This window comes from Bidens hawaiensis, unplaced genomic scaffold, assembly GCF_021521415.1.
Source record: "Bidens hawaiensis isolate Kalapana, Puna unplaced genomic scaffold, B.hawaiensis_p1.1 tig00008407_1, whole genome shotgun sequence".
NCBI classification, from domain to species: Eukaryota; Viridiplantae; Streptophyta; class Magnoliopsida; order Asterales; family Asteraceae; genus Bidens; species Bidens hawaiensis.
Window position 1 is genome coordinate 393,856 of NW_027491597.1, and position 19,734 is coordinate 413,589.

The 19,734-nt window shown below is 34.6% G+C and overlaps 2 protein-coding genes and 1 pseudogene across 3 annotated transcripts; 1 reads left to right on the forward strand and 2 right to left on the reverse strand.

Annotated features, from left to right (window-relative positions):
• Positions 1 to 2,816: 2,816 nt before the first annotated feature.
• On the forward strand, positions 2,817 to 6,216 carry LOC143528991 (mitogen-activated protein kinase homolog MMK1-like). Its single transcript, XM_077024883.1, has 6 exons — positions 2,817 to 3,157; positions 3,274 to 3,403; positions 4,367 to 4,504; positions 4,627 to 4,959; positions 5,056 to 5,236; positions 5,886 to 6,216. Exons 1-6 carry the CDS (start codon positions 2,946 to 2,948, stop codon positions 6,059 to 6,061), a joined length of 1,170 nt encoding a protein of 389 aa, XP_076880998.1. The 5' UTR covers positions 2,817 to 2,945; the 3' UTR covers positions 6,062 to 6,216.
• A 62-nt stretch (positions 6,217 to 6,278) lies between these two features.
• Positions 6,279 to 8,519, reverse strand: LOC143528993 (APO protein 4, mitochondrial-like; annotated as a pseudogene). The gene is made up of 2 exons (XR_013134576.1): positions 8,187 to 8,519; positions 6,279 to 7,343 (listed from the first exon to the last, which is right to left on the reverse strand). The product of XR_013134576.1 is annotated as an APO protein 4, mitochondrial-like (transcript).
• A 2,837-nt stretch (positions 8,520 to 11,356) lies between these two features.
• Positions 11,357 to 18,616, reverse strand: LOC143528994 (uncharacterized). The gene is made up of 14 exons (XM_077024884.1): positions 17,526 to 18,616; positions 17,122 to 17,434; positions 16,790 to 16,936; positions 16,625 to 16,713; positions 16,448 to 16,540; positions 16,237 to 16,366; positions 15,043 to 15,107; positions 14,784 to 14,958; positions 13,480 to 13,674; positions 13,334 to 13,381; positions 12,790 to 12,924; positions 12,546 to 12,628; positions 12,113 to 12,228; positions 11,357 to 11,691 (listed from the first exon to the last, which is right to left on the reverse strand). Exons 1-14 carry the CDS (start codon positions 18,110 to 18,112, stop codon positions 11,630 to 11,632), a joined length of 2,238 nt encoding a protein of 745 aa, XP_076880999.1. The 5' UTR covers positions 18,113 to 18,616; the 3' UTR covers positions 11,357 to 11,629.
• Positions 18,617 to 19,734: the final 1,118 nt, after the last annotated feature.

The window sequence follows — 19,734 nt, forward strand, 5'->3', positions numbered from 1 at the left end:
TCTAAATTGATAAGGCAGTGCACCAAAAGTTGCAACTACCAAAGCTCATGGTGCCTAGTGAATATTATCTCAAAATTTAAAATTACACCAAAAATCACTATATTTTCTCTTATTTTCAATTAAGTAATATTTTTATATCTTTACAATTACTATTTCTTTCTCTTTCACTCACAACCACTTTTAAAATATATTAAAAAATTATAAGAGATCAACAATAACTTTTCAAATATATAAAATGCATTTCTCTCTCCCCCACTCATAACACTATAAACCACTCTTTATATTATAAAAACTCTACTCACATATTTTGATGGATTGAATGCGAATGTTCTAAGACAGAACTTCTGCATATCAACCTCTTTTAGAAAAAAACCACAATAGAATCGGTAGTGCAAAAGTAAGAAGTATTTAGTTTAACTTGCATATTGAATCAAAAATAGAAATTTATAATTTAATATGGATAACATACTATATACATTCATTTACTAAGCTGAAGAATCACCATATCTTAAACAAGAAAATATTAGCCACAACTAATAGTTAAAACAAATTTTATACGTTCATGTAACTTCCTAATCACATCATATATGAAAGGCATATATTCACAATAATTTAGGGAAAAAACTAAAAATAATACGCGTAATACGCGGGCTAAAAGCTAGTTTAATATAAAGTGTTGCACCGTGATATCTAATTGCCCTTATATAAATGATTGAATGCGGCCACAGTCCACATGTATTCATCATCGTTGGAGGACACTAATCGAAACTACTTTCCCTTATTTTATTTTTCTTACTTTCTTTATAAATTTTATTCTAGAATTTTTAAAATATTATGTTACTTTTTTAATAAAGGCAAATTAGACTATATTAATCTCACATTTTAATCATTGGTCGATAATAAACACAACTTATATATTTCTATTAGTGACTTCATCTTAAACGATTTTTCTCTCCTCATTAGACCTTCTTTGAATTTCAGGCTATGTTTTAAGACTTCACGTAAACTTAAATATATCTTTTTCACCCACCAACTACTTTACTTTACTTGATTTAATTGATTGCATTCGGTTATTATTATATTATATTATATTAGGGTTTATAATTGTAATTGCAGTTGATCTTCCTAATGGATCATCCATCTTCAAATCACCCACAGGACACCGAAATGGCTGACGCCTCAGCTCCGCCGGTCGTCGGAACCGACAGCATCCCAGCGAGTATAAGCCAGGACGGGAGATTCATTCAATTGAACATATTCGTCAACATGTTCACCCACCAACTACTTTACTTAATTTGGTTGACAGCCACAATTGCATAAATTGTTGAATGAATATGTAAGAATAAAATTGTTATTCATTCGTAATTTCTTCATGTCTTTATTATCTTAGGTCTATATATATCGTTGATTGAATAAAAATGTATATTAATTGATTTAATAAAAAAAGATAGATATAAATATTTTGATTACATTGATATAAATATTCACATATTTTTAAAAAAAGCAAATTACCAAAATAGCCCATTTCATGAGAGAGAAAACATCAAATAGCACGTGAGATTTCAAATTCCAAAAATAGCCCACCAAATCCAACGTCCTCGTGAGTTTTTGAGATTCCCCGTGAGTTTTCGTGGACCAATCAAAATCTGCCATGTGTCATGCATTCCCACCTACCACGCAAATTTTCATCCAAAATCCTTCTTAAACGTTACTTTTCACATCAAATCTAACCTGATGAAAACCAACTTTAACGTGATGTTTCAAGTTGTTTCCGTCTCCAACGTGAGTTTTCAAAAAAGATGGTTTTTGTGTTTTTTTAAAATTCATCTCCAAAGATGAATTTAATTTGAATTTCGTCTTTAAAAAAATCATATTCATAATCTTGTACATCTTCTTCTTCATATTCACCTTCATCTTCATCACCTTAATCATCTTTCACACCCATTAATCTTCAACCCAATTACCAAGACTTGGTCTACTGGACCCCCACTTCAAAAACCACGACGGCGCCGCCAGAGTCTCACGCGCCGCCGTGGTCGTCGCGAGTGAGATAGGTGTGGGATGAAAAGAGAAGCTTTATATAATTAATGGTGGTAAAGAAGGTGTTGTTTATGATGTGAATTCCGATGAGTGGTTGCCAATGCCGGAGGGGATGGTGGGTGATTGGAGAGGTCCGGCGGCGGCGATGGATGAGGAGGTGATATATATGGTGGATGAGTTAAAAGGTGTGTTGAGGAAGCATGATGATGTGGTTGATGTATGGGTGGATGTTATGGAGGATGAGATGTTTAAAGATGATGAAGGTGATAAATATGATGAAGAAGATGAAGATGTTTTAGGGTTTTTGAAATTTACAAAATTCATTTGAAATTCATCTTTGGAGATGAATTTCAAAATAACTTTAAAAACCATAATTTTGAAAACTCACGTTGCCGATGAAAACAGCTTGAAACATCACGTTAAAGTTGGTTTTTTTCAGGTTATATTTGGTGTTACGTTTTCGACAGATTTGGGATGAAAAATATCGTGGTAGGTGGGAGTGGAACACGCTTGGCAGAATCTGATTGGACCACGAAAAGTCACGAGGAATCTCACAAACTCACGTGTACGTGAGATTTGAAGGGCTATTTTAGGAATTTCAAATCTCACGTGTTATTTGATGTTTTCACTCTCATAAAATGGGCTAGTTTGGTGATTTGCTCTTTTAAAAATCTGTAATTTATATAATAAGTTATTTAATTAAAAAATTGATTGATATGTTTAGAAAAAAAGTTTAGAATAAAGAAGTTAAAAGAAGTTAACGCTTTACATATATCTTTTCACCCACCAACTACTTAACTTTACTTTACTTGATTCAATTGCATTCGGTTATTATTATTTATAATTATTAGGGTTTGCAATTGTAATTGTAATTGTAATTGTATCTTCATCATTTTCTACTCCTAATGGATCATCCGTCAAATCACCCACCGGACACCGAAATGGCTGACGCCGCCGCTGCTCCTCCGCCGGTCACCGGAGCCGAGAACATTCCGGCGAGTCTGAGCCACGGCGGGAGGTTCATCCAGTATAACATATTCGGCAACATCTTCGAAGTAACCGCCAAGTATAAGCCACCTATTATGCCCATCGGCAAAGGCGCATACGGCATCGTTTGGTAACTTTTATTAATTTCATTTCATTTAATTACTCTATTATATATGTTTTGTTTTGTTTATTGATTGATAAGGTTTTTAAAATTAATTTGTTATTATTATTATTATTATGAATCAGTTCGGCTTTGAATTCGGAGACGAATGAACACGTGGCGATTAAGAAGATTGCTAATGCGTTTGATAATAAAATTGATGCTAAGCGGACTTTACGAGAGATCAAGCTTCTTCGTCATATGGATCATGAAAATGTATGTATGTTAGTGTGTTTGATACTCAATTACTCATTATGTTTGTTTCGATTGTGATTGTAGGTTTGTAACTGTTTTGGTGATCAGTTTGGAATGTTAGTACTGATTCTGTTAGATTACTTGATCATTGATCCCGATACCTAAACCGAACTACGATTTTCGGCCATCGGTTAATTGGTTCGTTCGGTTACAGTTTGTTTAAAATGGGTTTGGTTTTTGGTGATCAGTTTGGAATGCCTGCAGTTTCCACTGATTATTGAAAAAACATAATCAGCAGCAGTTTGATTAGTTGATCATTCTCCAAACCGAAACCGAACTACAATTTTCGGTTAATCGGTTATGGCTTAATCGGACCATCGGTTAATTGTTTGGTTCGGTTAGATCGGTTCAGTTTTTGGTGATCAATTTGGAATGTGTGCACTGATTATCAGAATAGAATCAGCAGCAGTTAGTCTAGTTGAATATTGATCTCCAAACCGAAACCGAACGACAATTTTCGGTTAACTGGATATGGCGTAATAGAACCATTGGTTTATTGTTTGGTTCGATTAATTCGGTTACGGTTTGATTAAATCGTTTCGGTTTGTGGTGATCAATTTGGAACGTATGCACTGATTATCGAATCATAATCAGCAACAGTTAGATTAGTTGATCATTGAACCATCGATTAGTTGTTTGGTTCGGTTAATTCGCTTACGGTTCGGTTAAATCGGATATTTGCTCACTGCTGAGTGCTCAGGGTTGACTTATTGGGGATGTAGATTATTAATTAGGGTACAATTGAATGATAAGTTGAAAATCTGTCCTGGTATCTTGGTGTGTGATGTGAAAGTAGATTGATTGAGTGATTATTACTTGAAACACCACATTTTCGATAGATAATTACATATACTATTTTCTACCAATAATTGGAATTTTTTTGTTTTTTTTCTGTAAGTGATGATTGGTTCCTGTTTCATGTAGGTTGTTGCAATTAGGGATATAATTCCACCTCCACAACGGACGGCATTTAATGATGTATACATTGCTTATGAGCTCATGGATACTGATCTTCATCAAATTATTCGTTCAAATCAATCATTATCCGAAGAACATTGTCAGGTCTGTAAATATGTTCATCTTCTAAATCCATATGTTTTACTGTTTGCTTCATTGCTTATAGTCTAAATTCTTACTTATTATGCTAATAAGTCATAAATTTATGTTTTTTTATTGTTTTGTAGTATTTTTTGTATCAGATCTTGCGTGGGTTAAAATACATACATTCTGCAAACGTGCTACACAGGGATTTGAAACCAAGCAATCTTCTGTTAAATGCGAATTGTGATTTGAAAATTTGTGATTTTGGATTGGCTCGTGTGACATCTGAAACTGATTTCATGACAGAATATGTTGTTACAAGATGGTACCGTGCGCCCGAGCTTTTATTAAACTCTTCTGATTATACTGCTGCCATTGATGTATGGTCTGTCGGGTGCATTTTTATGGAATTAATGGACCGCAAGCCCTTATTTCCTGGTAGAGACCATGTGCACCAGCTAAGATTGCTTATGGAGGTATTTCTTTATTTAAGATTTTTCAAATTTAAATGAGAAAAATGAGTGTATCAGGTTGGGATTATTAGAAGTTTTGAAATGATTTTGACTATGCAGCTTATTGGAACTCCATCAGAAGGTGACTTGGGGTTTCTAAACGAAAATGCAAAAAGATATATTCGACAGCTACAACATTATCCGCGAGAATCGTTTAATGAGAGGTTTCCTCAAGTTCATCCTGCTGCAATTGATCTTATTGAAAAGATGCTGACTTTTGATCCTCGACAGAGAATTACAGGTTGACCCGATATACTTTTTGCCTAAGAACTGTTTTATAAATAGTGCTCAGAAAATATTTTTGCAAACATTATATTATTGGGTTAATATCATATAAAGGCACTACACTTATTTTCACGAAAAGTTCCCCAACCTAATTTTGGTATATTAAAGTTTTTCAACTTACAAAAAATATACGTAAAAGTCAATAAACTAATTTTTGTACATCAACTGATCAAAGTGTCTAAACTTGTCTAAAATGCCCGTACGTGTTATTTTGTTTTGTAATAATGGTTTGTTATATCTTAAATTAAAGAGTTAATGAGTCATCATTTTAAAAAATTGAAAGAATATGCATTTTAGACGAGCTTAAAGGCTTTGATATTTAAATTTTAGTTCGGTGGTTTTTCATGTTTGAACTTTAATATACCAAAATTAGGTATGTTGGCTTTTCTTTGTGGAAAATAAAAAAGTTGGTTTTGGGTTATTAACCCTATATTATTCTAGTAATAATCTATTTGATATGTTCTGTTTTAAGATTTTTTTTTTGACTCGTGATCGACCCGTTTACATGTAAATGGGTCGGCGTTACTATCTTTGTAGCAAGAATCATTTTATCTGGCCTACGATTATTGTGTGACAAACTTAACTTATATGACTGTTGGTTTCAGTTGAAGGTGCCCTCGCCCATCCATATTTGACATCACTGCACGACATTAGTGATGAGCCCGTGTGCATGAACCCTTTTAACTTTGACTTTGAGCATCATGCCCCGACTGAAGAACAGATGAAGGAGATGATATATCGGGAAGCCCTTGCTTTTAATCCTGAGTACCATCATGTGTGAGGCGCGCTGCTTGTTTGTTGTATGGTTTTATAATAGTGTGGTAATCTGTAACTTGATGTTTGTTGTATATAAAAACTCTCATCTAGAACCTGAAGTTGAATTATTTGGTTAGGGCCATAACTCAGGTAACAAATATCAATTATGCTCGATTATTGAACATTCAAACGCAAATTAGATTTTTATAATCCATACATACCGGCATAAACATATGCTTGTGCACATTGATGGTCCTGCGTGTGGAACCTGGTCAATATTGGGTTACTAAATACACAAGGTGGCATAATATCAACAAAACTGAGATTCTTTACTTGTTATAAATGTGGATCGAAAACTCTAAACTACTTTTACATCGAGGGCGGTTTTACCCTTAAAATATAAGTAAAAATAAATCAATACTAAAAGTGTTTAACTAGACGACCGCCACATCAGCAAAGGCATGAATCCAGTTGAAGCCGCCACACTTGGCATGTTACAGTCAACATGTCTCTAGCATGGCTACATGGTTTCTAGAGCCCGCCAGAGCCGTAGCCTCAACAAAAAGGTTTGACTCAACCCCGATAGTCAACCTTGAGGCTTGAACGGAACATCTGCTGGCAGACCCTGTAGTTTCATCATACAATAATACTTGGCTGGTGCAATAGCACCCGCCTTTGTGCACAAATCAACCACCGCAGGTGCATGTCCATAGTAAGACCGCCACTTGTCATCGAGAACAGCAGGATCTTGAGGCCTACGAAACCACACAATCTTCGGAGGAACCAAATCATCAACTTGAGCTTTCTTCCAAAAATGGGTCCCACGCCAGCCCTCGAACTTAAACACCCCACACATACGGGCCTTATGCCCAGACGGTCCCACATGAACCTCCGAACAGTATTTACAAACCTTGGCTGAATAAACCATCAACAACTTCTGAACACCAGATCTAACCACCTCCCATGCTTTTAAGGTTCCTTCAGCTATTAACCTTAAATCATCATTTGACAAAGAATCGGCACCCAAACATTCCAACTAGTTTGGAGATAGTTCTTCCATGTTATGATCTGCACCTGCTTGTAAAGACAGTTCAACAACCGCAGGTACGCGATTGTAATCAAACCGTTCGTCGTGTTTTATTACCTTTTGAAATGTGGTCTTTAGATGCAAAGTGTCCACCGGGACTATAATATCGTTTATGTTCCCTCTAATCCACTTGTGAAGCTTGTTCTTCGCATGTCGTTTGTAACCACGACATGTCTTGATCGCGTGACCCTTCTCGCCAACATAAACTTCTGGACAGTATCTGCAAATCGTTAAAGTTAGACTTTTGTTTCGGTTGATCTGTCTATAACCTGTTTAATAAATGGATCATCTTCAGGGCGCACTAACTAGGTTACAGGCTGACCCGTCAATACAATTAAAATTGGCTTATGACCCGTTAAGCACATTTACAACTATGTCACCACCCGTGTCAATCCATTTACAGCCCGGCACTAGTTTTTTACTTGCCAGCTTATTTGACAGGCTTTAAGTGTTTCCGGTCTTTGACACGAATAAATGCGCTTACGCTTATAAGCGTTTTCTCAGGTTCATCTAAGGGTGTAAACAAGCCAACCTGCTCGTGAGCGACTCATTAAAAGCTCAAATCAAAGCCAAGCTTAAATGAGCTTGGGCCTAAAAGTAAGCTTGCTTAATACATGATCCCGAACCAAAGCCTCACTTATTAAGGTTGAGCCGGTTTAAAAGGCTAAATGAGCCTATCATTTATAATTTTGACTTAATTTATTGAATATAGTATATATAATATATAATTAAATATAACTAATGTTTTTGTATAAAGAAAATGACAGAAATAACTAAATAATATATGTATATTATGCCATATATAAAAATTAAATAATAAAACATAAATGAGCTGAGCCCAAGCAAGAGTAGGCTTGAAAAACGATTCACGAGGGGATCGGCTCGTGTTTACACCCCTACCGATCACCCACCTACCCGACCCGATTGACACCCCTAAATCTAGAATCAATTTAACAAATGAAAGAAAATTAAATAACAGAAATAATAATAATAATAATAATAATAATAATAATAATAATAATAATAATAATAATAAAAAGAGTGATTAAGAGAGAAAGAATACTTGCAAGACCAGATGGGTATAACTTGGAGAAGGGTTGAAACGCCTTGTATTAACAGGGCTCTGGACCTAACAACATCGTGGGCCACTGGAATCATGGCTTTGACCGGATAGTCTTTGGCTCGGTTCTCAATCCTCTTGAGAATCATGGGTCTCAGCTTCCTCAAATCCGCTTTTGGATTTGGATTTGATCTGTAGTGTCGGGAAAACATAATAAACCCTTGCATCATTATTGAATTATTATACAATAATAATAATAATAATTTATTAGGGTTCTTCATTGCTGCCGTACGTGAACAAATCAAAATCAGAAATCAATTTCAAGTAAAATGAAATTATAACCCTAGAATAAGAGTAATTGTGCTCAGATTGGAGTGAATGAAGAAGACCAATGCGAGTCCTGTCCTGGGTATTTACAAAATGAATCGGTTCATCTTTTAATGGGCTAATCATTATGGACCCACCGGTTCGAGGTTGTTTAGAGCCGTCCGAACCACTCACCGCTTGTTCGGAAAATGCTTGTTTGTTTTTTTCGTTTGATTATAAACAAACTGCTCTGTTCGGTTCTGTTTGTAAACGAACCAAGCAACGAGCAAAGGTTTGCTCAGTTCGGTTCGGCTCAAATATTTTTAGTTTAATTTTTATATAACTAGTGGTATTACCAAGCGCGTTGTGTCGGACATGTTGGTTGGTAAACCCAGGTGCGCGGTAACAAACTTAAGTGTTGTTGGTCCCAAGTGTTGAGGTGGTAAGTTGAAGGTAAGTTTATTGGTTTTCATCACGTTCATTACGATACCGGAACCAAAACAAATTGACATTCAGACGGTTTTCGTTATGTTCTTTACAATACTGTAATTAAAACAAAACACAGTGAGTCCACACGAATTTGGTGGGATTCAATCACGTTTGTTAGGGTATCGGAACTAAACAAAAACAAAAGGTAAAATTGACATTCGGTTGGTTTTCCTTACGTTTGTTAAGATACCATAATTAAAACAAAAAAAATGCTGCAGACCAATAAGGTGCCGCAAAGCTGCCCAATGGGATTATGGGACTTTGCGGCACCAAAGTTGTATATTATACTTATTAGTAATAGTAATTATATAGAAACAAATATATAAATATATAGACAAAACTCTCAAATATAGGTATATAATTTTTTTAACCCTTTTAAATTTTTACTATTTCATCAATTTTATAGTTTCATTTGTTCGCTTTAAGTTTTCAGAGTACTAGAAATTTGTTTACATGTTCACTATATCTCACTTCAAACTTCTTTCTCATAAAAAAATTACAACTTATTACACGTTTGTCTAAAAACTGCTAATTTGTTTACAAAATATATTATTTACAATCTCCAAACTTTTTTCTTATTGAAAATTTTAAAGTGAAAAGGAAATGAAAATAATGCTCGAAAATCGTTCGATGTTCGATCAAAAATGCTCGATTCGATTTTCGCTCGGTTTAAATTTCAGTTGTTCGGTTTGGTTCAGTTATCAATGAGCAAGTTTTTGCTTGGTTCAGCTCGGCTCGTGAACTATCCTAATCTTGTGATCTAGGCCAAGTCCATACTTCCTTTGGAGGTTCTTTTTATGTTTTGGTTTGTTAGAGCTCTTCTGTGGCAAGCCAAAAGGATATATGAATGTATTATAATATTTCAAAAAATAATGAATAAATATTAAATAAAGCATGAATATATTGTCATTATCACATCTGGTATAGGATTGTATGCTATAATAAAGGAAACCCATTTGGTGAAAGGATAAGTTGCATCTGTGTGCTACTGCTAGACAAAAGGATAGCATTTGGTTAATGGACAAGTTGGAACCCAATGTAAAAAGCCTGTGTATTCAAGGACAGTATATAGAGCTTTAATCTGTTGTACAAGTTAATATGTTACATAGAGCTTTAGTACGTGGTATAAAATTTAGTATATCCGTCTTCATTATCGATCGTCTATTTAGGGCAGATATGTGATTGCCACGCCGGCAACAACTCGTGGTAAGTCCAAAACCCTTCACCGCCGACGTCCAACTATCACCCTCTATCTGTTGTGCAAGGAAGAGGAAAGAGAATGGATGGATGGAGAGAAACAAAAAAGATGAATGAGAGGAGAGTGGACATTTTATATAAGTGCGCGACTGAGAAATGAGAAATTGATGAATAGTAAAAATTAGAGAGTGATGCATATATAACAAAAAAATATTTTAATTCTTAGAATATTTATTATATAAATAACATGTGTTTTAAGTATAGTACTAACCTTTTTTTTTTTATCTTTTTGTGTAAATACAGATTTTTATAATTTAAGAAGGGAACACGACATGCTAAAAATCAAGGGGGTGGTGAGATAAATAAAAACATTTTTTCATTCAATATTAGCATTCATATGCTTATACATTTCTTCTGGTTCTCAATATATACATATAAATAGGGATGGGCAAATTGGGTATCGGTACCGAGTTGGTACCGTCAGTTCCGAATCGATACCAAAGTTTTGAGTTTCGGTATCAATATGGTACCAGTATTTCCCGAATTTTACCTTAAATACTGGTACCGATACCAATCGAAAATTTCGGTACCGGTAGCAAGAATTTGCGATTTTTGGGATCGGGATTTTCGGTACCGATCTCATCCCTACATATAAAAAAATATGACGGTTCGATAACAATAAATTACACGAGAAGTCGAGAAAATATTATTTGGTATTTGTCAAAAATTAGGGCATAACTTCTAAAATTGATCATGAGTGATTGAGCGCTTGTATATACTTGTATCGAAATATATGTAAATGTGACATTTTAGCATCAAAACTGTATTATAAATTATAAAACCAAGTGACTTAACATATGGAATAGTTAGTCCAGCCAAATTGTTTTCATATATTGATATTGTTAAAACATTTGTACATGGTATATCATCACTTCTGCAACTAGTTATAATTCCTCCCTCTATAGTAACAAAATGACCTAAAAAATAATTCAGGCTCAACACTAATACATGTTATATCATGCCTTTTGGCTTAAAAGAGAAAACAAGAGTAGAAATCATAATTTTATTTTTATGCTTCTCTTAAGCTAAGAACTAGAAAACACATGGTCTACTAGTAGCGAATCGATAAAAGCTCGCTTGTAATGTGGTTTTAGCTAAATAGCTCATACAAAGATACAAGCCGGGTAGCCCGCTTGAATGAATTTACATTCTTGATTTTCTTTATATATTGATAGTTCGGTACTCCGTTATTAACTGTTATCCGAGTTATATGAAAGGCAGGGTACATATATGTTTAGAATTCACTAATCTTTACAAAATTTGGTCACTAGCTTTAACATATGGCAACAATATAAAGGCCTAGAATATAATAGTCGAACCTGGACCCTCTACAACATCCAAAAATTCAAAAATAATGCATGCTGTAATACCATTGTCTAGGGTTTGTTCGAAGATCAATCAGCATCCTCCGCCCGACTCCCCAACTTCACTATGTCTTCCACAAGAATCTTACCCTCTGTAAAAAAGCAACCGACATTTTAGTCGTCAGGGGAAGGTTAACGTACAAATGAAATTAACGTGCTAAACGTGAGAATCAAATAGAGTAATTATAGATACAAGTAGAGTAATTATGTAATTACATCATAGAGTAATTATCAGAGTAATTACATAATTACTCTACTTGTATATATAATTACTCTACTTGATTCTCACGTTTAGCACGTTAATTTCATTTGTATTTGATCCAAACCTTTAGTCGTCATATGTGTCATGTCACTAGCTTTTATAGCTTAAAACAAAGTTGCAGTTGTAAAATGTGTGGATTGAAACCGGCAATTCACGTTTATTATTAATTTTTTTTTCTCATTTTTTGGATTGCATAATAATCATGAACCATCTTTAAAGATGAATAGAAAACATGCACAGATGTTACTAACCCTTATCTTTGGAAAGGTTGCTGATAAGCTCTAAAACCCCTTCTTTGCCCAAAGTATCCTTCAAGTAAATGGCTGCAGATGCAACTTCTTCAGGAGTAACTTTTCCATCATAATCTCTGCAGTTATAAAATCAAATTAAAGCGATCCAAATAGTTGAATACCAACAGTTAATCATATCCATGAAAAGAAACTATAATACTATATGACCCACTTTCCTAAAGACATGACAGATTAAGGTTATATTCAATCTAAATCTCCAACGGGTCAAATTGGTAAAATTTAAAAACCTAGCTAAAAGCAAAATGAATCAAATGGGCAGTCATCCAAAGTGTACTTGAGTTGTTAAAACATCTTGCATCTACATCATCAATTTCTAATACAAGTTACATAAAACGATGGATTCATGACAAAACCAAAAAACAAAGGTACTAACCTGTCAAGCACTCGCCAACGATCACCAATCTTTGCATCCACATCATCAATTTCTTTCTCGAGTTTTTGGAGCATAGCATCAACCTAAGTAGATATCATATACGCATGCAGTTAGAGAGAGACCTTCAGAGTCAATAAACCCTTCGTTGACAGTAAATTACACATAATTAACACCTGTAATCATGCATACACATACATACACAAACACATCCAAGAGAGAGAGTGCAGCTTATTGAGCATCTTACCCTATTTATAAGTGCCGAGGAGACCCCATCAGCTACATGCTCATCCGTGGAATTATCAGTTTCCTCATGGGCAGCTTTATATGCCTTCACGGTATCGGTTCCTTTTTTGTCCAACAAGCTATTATACAAATTTATCTTCAAAAAGAAAAAAAAAATGAATCATTATTGTGTCTTGCAGTTGGTTACCCCAATGGCAGCACCGTAATAACTACTGATTCCTATAAACTTTTCACATGCAATAACCAACTTTTAATATATATTTGTTAGCCAAAAGCTCTATTAGTTTCAAATCAACTTTTAACTTATATTTGTCTATAAAAGAGCTATAAATGAACCAAAATGTTGATTTGGATAATTGAGTTCCGTTTTATCTTAAACGAGTCAAAAGTGGTCCTGAGTAAACTTTTTAAGCATGACTTCCTAAACCACTAAATTCAATAACTAAAATCATTATAGTATAGTTTTTAAATTATGAATTTTTGTAATCGCAGCCAACAAAAATATTACCCATTACCCAACCCGCCCATTTTGTGTACAGGTATACCTCCTTGTTGACAAGCCTCAAAAACTCTTCACGCTCTCTACTCACAGACTGCACAAAAAGATGAAAAACAGATTACTAACAATGCGCTATGATATAAATGTTTGCAGCAACTCATAAGCAAGAGCTTTTATGATCTTAATACTTACAGATGCAGAAGCTAAAACAGCCAAAGCTTCACTGACTTTACAAAGCTGTTCTTCTTTATCTAGTGCTCGTGCTCTAGCTTGTTCTTGTATATCTGAAGCTGTTGCATTAATCATTTCTTCTAATGCAACATCCTTGTTGCTACTGATAGATTGTTTCATCTTGGCTTGCTCTTCTTCCTCCTTTTCTTCCTCCTCCTGTGAAAATTAAGAAAATAGCAGTAAAGCAAATTATGTAATTATTTTACAATTCCACAGAACCCTTGCGTAGCTCAAGATACTAGTATTTTTACAACTTCATAAATTAGAGGTGGTACTATTGACCCGTTTACTTGTGAATGAGTCAATTTAAGTTTTCACTCAACTTGGTCAAAATAAAGTATTACTTAAAGAAGAACGGGTGAAATGGGTAAAGTCACCAAGAGTAGGGGTGTCAATCGTGTCAGGTTGGTGGGTTGGTTTCTTCAACCCTAACCCGACCCACATATTTATCTGTGTTGTGTAGTGTCAAACACACTTATAATCGTGTCATGTTGGGGTCGGCTTTCGGTCGACCCGCTTAACATTTATTGGTGATTATAAGTAATCAATTACTCCAGCTAAAATGAAACATTTATTGTAATTGTTGTCCTTTTAATCGATTTTTGCTTCGTTATCTCACATATTCAATTAACAAACTATATTTTATATATTTAGCTTGGGATTAAAGACTCGATAGAAATGGTTGGAGAACAGGAAGTTGAAACTAAGAAAATAAACTTTTTGAAAACTAGATTTCAAAACAAAAAAACAATTTCACTTTTAAAAATTAATAGTTATAGGAAAACTAAAATTAAAAAATAAAACACAAGATTTTAACATTTTCAAACATTCCCTTTAAAATCTAACTATGAACTTTCTTAAAAACCACTTGAATGAGTTAATAAGATAACCCATTTATTAAATGACCCGTGTTCGGTTTAAGTTTTAACCCTTTAAAAAACATGCCGCATTTAGATCGACCTGATTGACCGACCCACTGTTTTACCCCGTGTCGTGTTTGGGTCGTGTCAAGAATTGCCACCCCTAACCCAGAGTTTGCTTTCAATTTGCATATAACCTCCTTATTTGTTTTAAAACAAAGATTAGATATTTATCACAATCGTAGTGTTATTGGACTATTTTTACGTTAAAAAATGGGAACAAAGTGTTGTCGATCCGACTCGGCCTAACCCGTCTATCTTGCCAACTCTTCTCTAGGCTATACTCATGGGATAGTATAAACAAAGAAGAAAAACCAATATATATTTGTTAGAAGGGATTAAAACCTTGATGAGCTCCTCCTGCATTTCAAGGAACTCCAACTTTCTCTTCCTCTCTGAAACAGAATCCTCAGATGGCAAGGCAGTAACACTAACAGTGTCCACAACTTCATCTGGCAATGAAGATAAAGCGGCACTTACAACTTCCTCAGGCTTTAACTTTCCAGACACAGTAAAGGCCCTGTGCCAATCATGAAAGTTATTTTTAATTTATCTAATTCCTTCAAGACTATTAGTCTATTATTACTATTATAGTTACAATTACCTGGAAAGAATCAAGAGAGAAGATGGAACAGAGTGATTAAGAGATAGATCCAGCCAATCACGAAGCTGCAGAAAAGGCAGACTTAAATGAAATTCACAACTTTGACTATAATATAGTTTTAATACAAATACTGAATCTGCTTATGTATCATCAGGTGAATATAAAACACCAACATTAACTAATATTACCAACTAACCACTAGGACCATTGGTATTCAATTAAAACATAACTAACAGCATAAATCAAGAACACATAAACATAAATCACCAATTAAAATCAACAACAAATTTAGCATAGAGCGCATTGCCTATAACATGGCAAAGCCAAAAGCTATTATAAAGACACTAGACTGACGTAATATGTGACAAGTTGAATTTTGTCAACATATATGCTTCAACATTCTTATATTGTGTCTTGTGTTTGTGTTCATCACTTTATCTACTATTATCATGTAATATATACACGGTGTGCCTATCAATAATATCCTCTAACGGTCCCAAAGAAAATGCAACACATTAGATCTGGATTTCCAAAAAAAATGTCAGTTCCTTGGTAAGTTTCACTCGGTTACTTTTCTACCCATAAGCAAGCATTAGCTGCATTACTTGGTACAAATAATTCTAATTATGGCCCTCAGAATTTTCTTTATTTTGTTCTTATTAAGAAGCATTTTGCACGTTTAATCAACAGTCAAAACACTTTAACTAAACTAAGTGTCAAATCAAACATTACAGCTTTATGGGACGGTGAGAGTTCTTTCAACAATATACATAATACACACTGTCACACTCCAATAAAACCACCATCAATTCACTAACCGATTCTATTACACCAACCCCTGATATAACTAATGATTTGTTGACATGTTGTCTGCTTCTAAAACATTTCCTAATTGCATCTGCCACACTATATAGCCTAAAGCATAGCCCAATAACATTCATAGTATATTTCAATCAAGTCAACCTGGAAAACTCTAAAATGGTAAAGGGTGTGAACATAAGCAAGTGCTAACTTAGATTCACAACAAAGCAGCCCAACACTAAGTAATGTCAATGTTCTATGTATTTGCTTTACCAGATTTAGACCAACTCAGACAATGTGTACACAACTTTATAACTTATTTACAGTTTGTTCTAATAACTATTGCCAAATGATTAAATAAAGTTGCATTTGTTAAATTAAAAAAAAACAAACCTGCTGACGCATTTCCTCCACTGAACGTAATCCAAGCATGCCTCGCTCTCTACAGTCTTCACGAAGTTCATCTTCAGAAAGAGCATCCACACCACCCTCTTTTTGTATCATCATATCATCATTCTTTATCCTGCACACAAGGATGACATAATTGTAAATGTAAGGACAGCCAAAATTCCAACAGTATTAAATATGGTAAAATATAACATACCATTGTAATCTTTTTCGCAGCATGTATCGCAAGTAAGCGTCTGTTCCATAAGGTTGGATTCCCATATACTTGCACATGTTCACTAAGCGAGGCCTAATAGCAGTAACATTTATAAGAAAACAGCACAGTTGATATCATACTCAAGTGATACTTCTGAACAAATGACTGAAATCTGACCTGCTGATATTATCAAGGGTAAGTTCATCATTAAACAGCTTCGCGAATCCCAAAATTTCCTCATTATCAACAGAAGCACCTGTTCTGACCTGTATATCAGTTTGTAAAATGAAGCACGCTTTTGATAGAAACTAAATACAGCTATTAAACTGTCATAAAGCTTGCCTTGCTTAAAAACTCATCAAGATCTTCAGCTGTTTTCTTGATTTCTCCACTCCTAGTATTTTGGACCTCTTTGGCCATCTCTTTAACTGTATCCTGAAGAAACTTTGCATATTCTATTCTTGCATTTAACTTCCTTTTCAGTGCTTCCTGCAGGCAACCATAATCAAGCCAATTAAAACTTATTAAACATTATGATTACTCATTGAATTTGAAGTGAAACAACATGTTCGTTTAAGGTAAGCTAATATCTCAAAATCTAAATGTTAACAATTAAGAAATGTAATTAACATAATGTGACAAACTAATGTTTAGAATACTGTCTGAACTAGCACCTGTTCTTTCATCTTGTCCTGAAAGGTAGAAGGTAACATATTGGGGAAGAGTTTCAAGAACACGGGCAGCAAAAACTCCATGAAAGGGACAATAATGAAAACAGCAACAGGAACTAGCCGAAAGATATCTGCAGTGGTTCGTGTCAGTTGTTGTCTCTCTCTCCTAGAAAGACTCTTCCCACCAGCAAGCTTGAGAAGCAATCTAGAACTGATCTTCACATCAACTCCAAGTAGCTTGATACCCAACCAGTAATGCTTCATGGTATCAACAAACTCATTTTTCCAGTGAACAAGTTTCTTGGCCCAGTCTTCCCTGAATTAAACATGACACAAATGTTGTTTTGGATCAGATTATATATAACATTATAACTTGAAACAATATATCAAATTATCAATCATCAAACCTGCTCATAGAAGCCACAGCTCTTAGAGCCGGACCTATCCCCAACAGCGTAGCCCAGGTTTTTTTCAAAATGGAACTAGCAGGTTTCTGAGGTTCAGTACTCTGTTTGGCTTTAATTTTAGCCTTTGCACTGGTCAAACCTTCAACAGCTTGATCACACTCCTCCGGAGACGCTTCCTTCCGCTTTTTAGCAACTTGTTCTTTATCCTCCTCATCATTACCCAAACTAGGTTTAGGTGCAGTAGCCATCGAAGCAAAACTCAAAGAACGTAACACCAATTCACCCCTACCATGTAACATACTTCCCAATGTTCCATATCCTGTAACTGTATGAAACTTCTGAGCCCTAAACAATCCTATTCCAGATAAGTTCCTAAAATCCGCATCCCTTCTAAAGTAAGCATCATTATAACTTCTGTTCCCTAAATCACTTAAAGCATTACTAGGAGCAGAGCACTTAGAGCTCGAATCACGCGAGTCTGAGCATCCGGTAATGATCCCATGGCTCAGACCTTGAACCGAACGACTAGAAATATAAAGGTAATCAGACAGAATCCGCCTGCGTCTCAAAAGTGCCCTAGAAGCCATTAAACTACCAAAACAAAACCTGCAACAATATGCTCTAACTCTCAGCTCTCATATCATTAATCAAAACAATCACACAATTGCATTATCAAGTATCAACAAGTGAACAAACCTAATTAGAAGCTAACTGAAAACAAAACCTAATAATAATAACAATAAGAAGTAAACTAACCGCAATATTCGCGTAACAATAGCAGTAACTCGTCCAACTGATCACCTGCAACCTGCAAATCACAATAATAATCAGCATCGAGAACGAACACAGCATTAATGAAATACGATACCGGTTCAAACTGAAATTAGGCGACGGAATTGAACGAAATGATAATTAGAGCTACGAAAACATGTGAATTGTATATTATTGAAAACCTAATTGGAAGAAGACGTTAATTTGAATCAATTAGCGAAGTTGAATGACTTACAGTGTTGTTTGTTTGTGGCAGCAGAGAACGTGAGAGAGAAGAAATGAAGGTTTTATCGGGCTGCCTGCTGACCAAGATATGTGACTAAACAATAAGATATTTATTTATTTATTAAATCAAATAAGGTAAAAGGTTTTACTTGCATGAAAATAATAAGTTTTTTAAAAAATATAGAACGAAATCCTACCTAATGTTATGACTTACTGTGCAAGTTTGTGTACACGAAAATGTTATGACACTAAAACAATTAATGTGTCCAAAGTTCGACGCGAATTTTTTTAACTAACATCACATGGTTACATAATTGCAATACATGTCATTTACTTAGTTGTGTGATATTCTGATACAAAAATTATTTTTTTTTTTAAATTTGCATGACAAGGGTATGTCATAGCAATCTACATAGTTGTGTGAAGTGGCTTAAAGTTCACCCAAGTATTGAGTTTTTCAAATAAATTTAAAGACTAATATTCACAAGATTAATGCTATAATAGTATAAGCTGGTGATATAAGGTGTAAAATAATACAATAAATGGCATTAGGTATCTTATGTGTATATATTCATAATTTATCATTTTATTTTAGTATGGTGCATACGAAAACATAAACATGACGGACATAGCATGTGACTTATGGGGGAATTTTCTTGAGACGTCAACTCATTTTTGGGTGAATTGATGCTACATGGAATTACCAAGGTCCGTTATTTTTTCGTGAGTGAACATACTCAGTATAGGCGGGTTTAATGAATCGATAATGGTGGTTTTCATTTGGCTAATTTGGAAAACAAGGAACGAGAATATATTTTTTTAAGTTGTTCGATTACGAAGATCGTGAGTGATGTGAAGGGCGACTCATTCATTTGAATGAAAAGTATAAGCAAAAGGGCGAGCTAAGATTGGGAATCATGGTAAAAATAATTTCGTCAAATATTATTTATAAGTTATGTTCATTGTTAGTTGTATCTTGTTTTGGACCTTCTGTCGCCCTTTTTCGGGCTTCTTACTTGTGGTTCTCTGTATTTTATCAACTATTTTGATTCAAGCTATACGTTCTGGTATAAGATTAATTATTGTGTGTATAACAGTGAGATGTTTCGTTATCACAATAAAGTTCTTCCATTTTTGCATTGTAAACAAAACTTCCAAACTAGAAAACAAATTGGTGGGGATGAACTTTTACATAAAACATATGCATATGTAC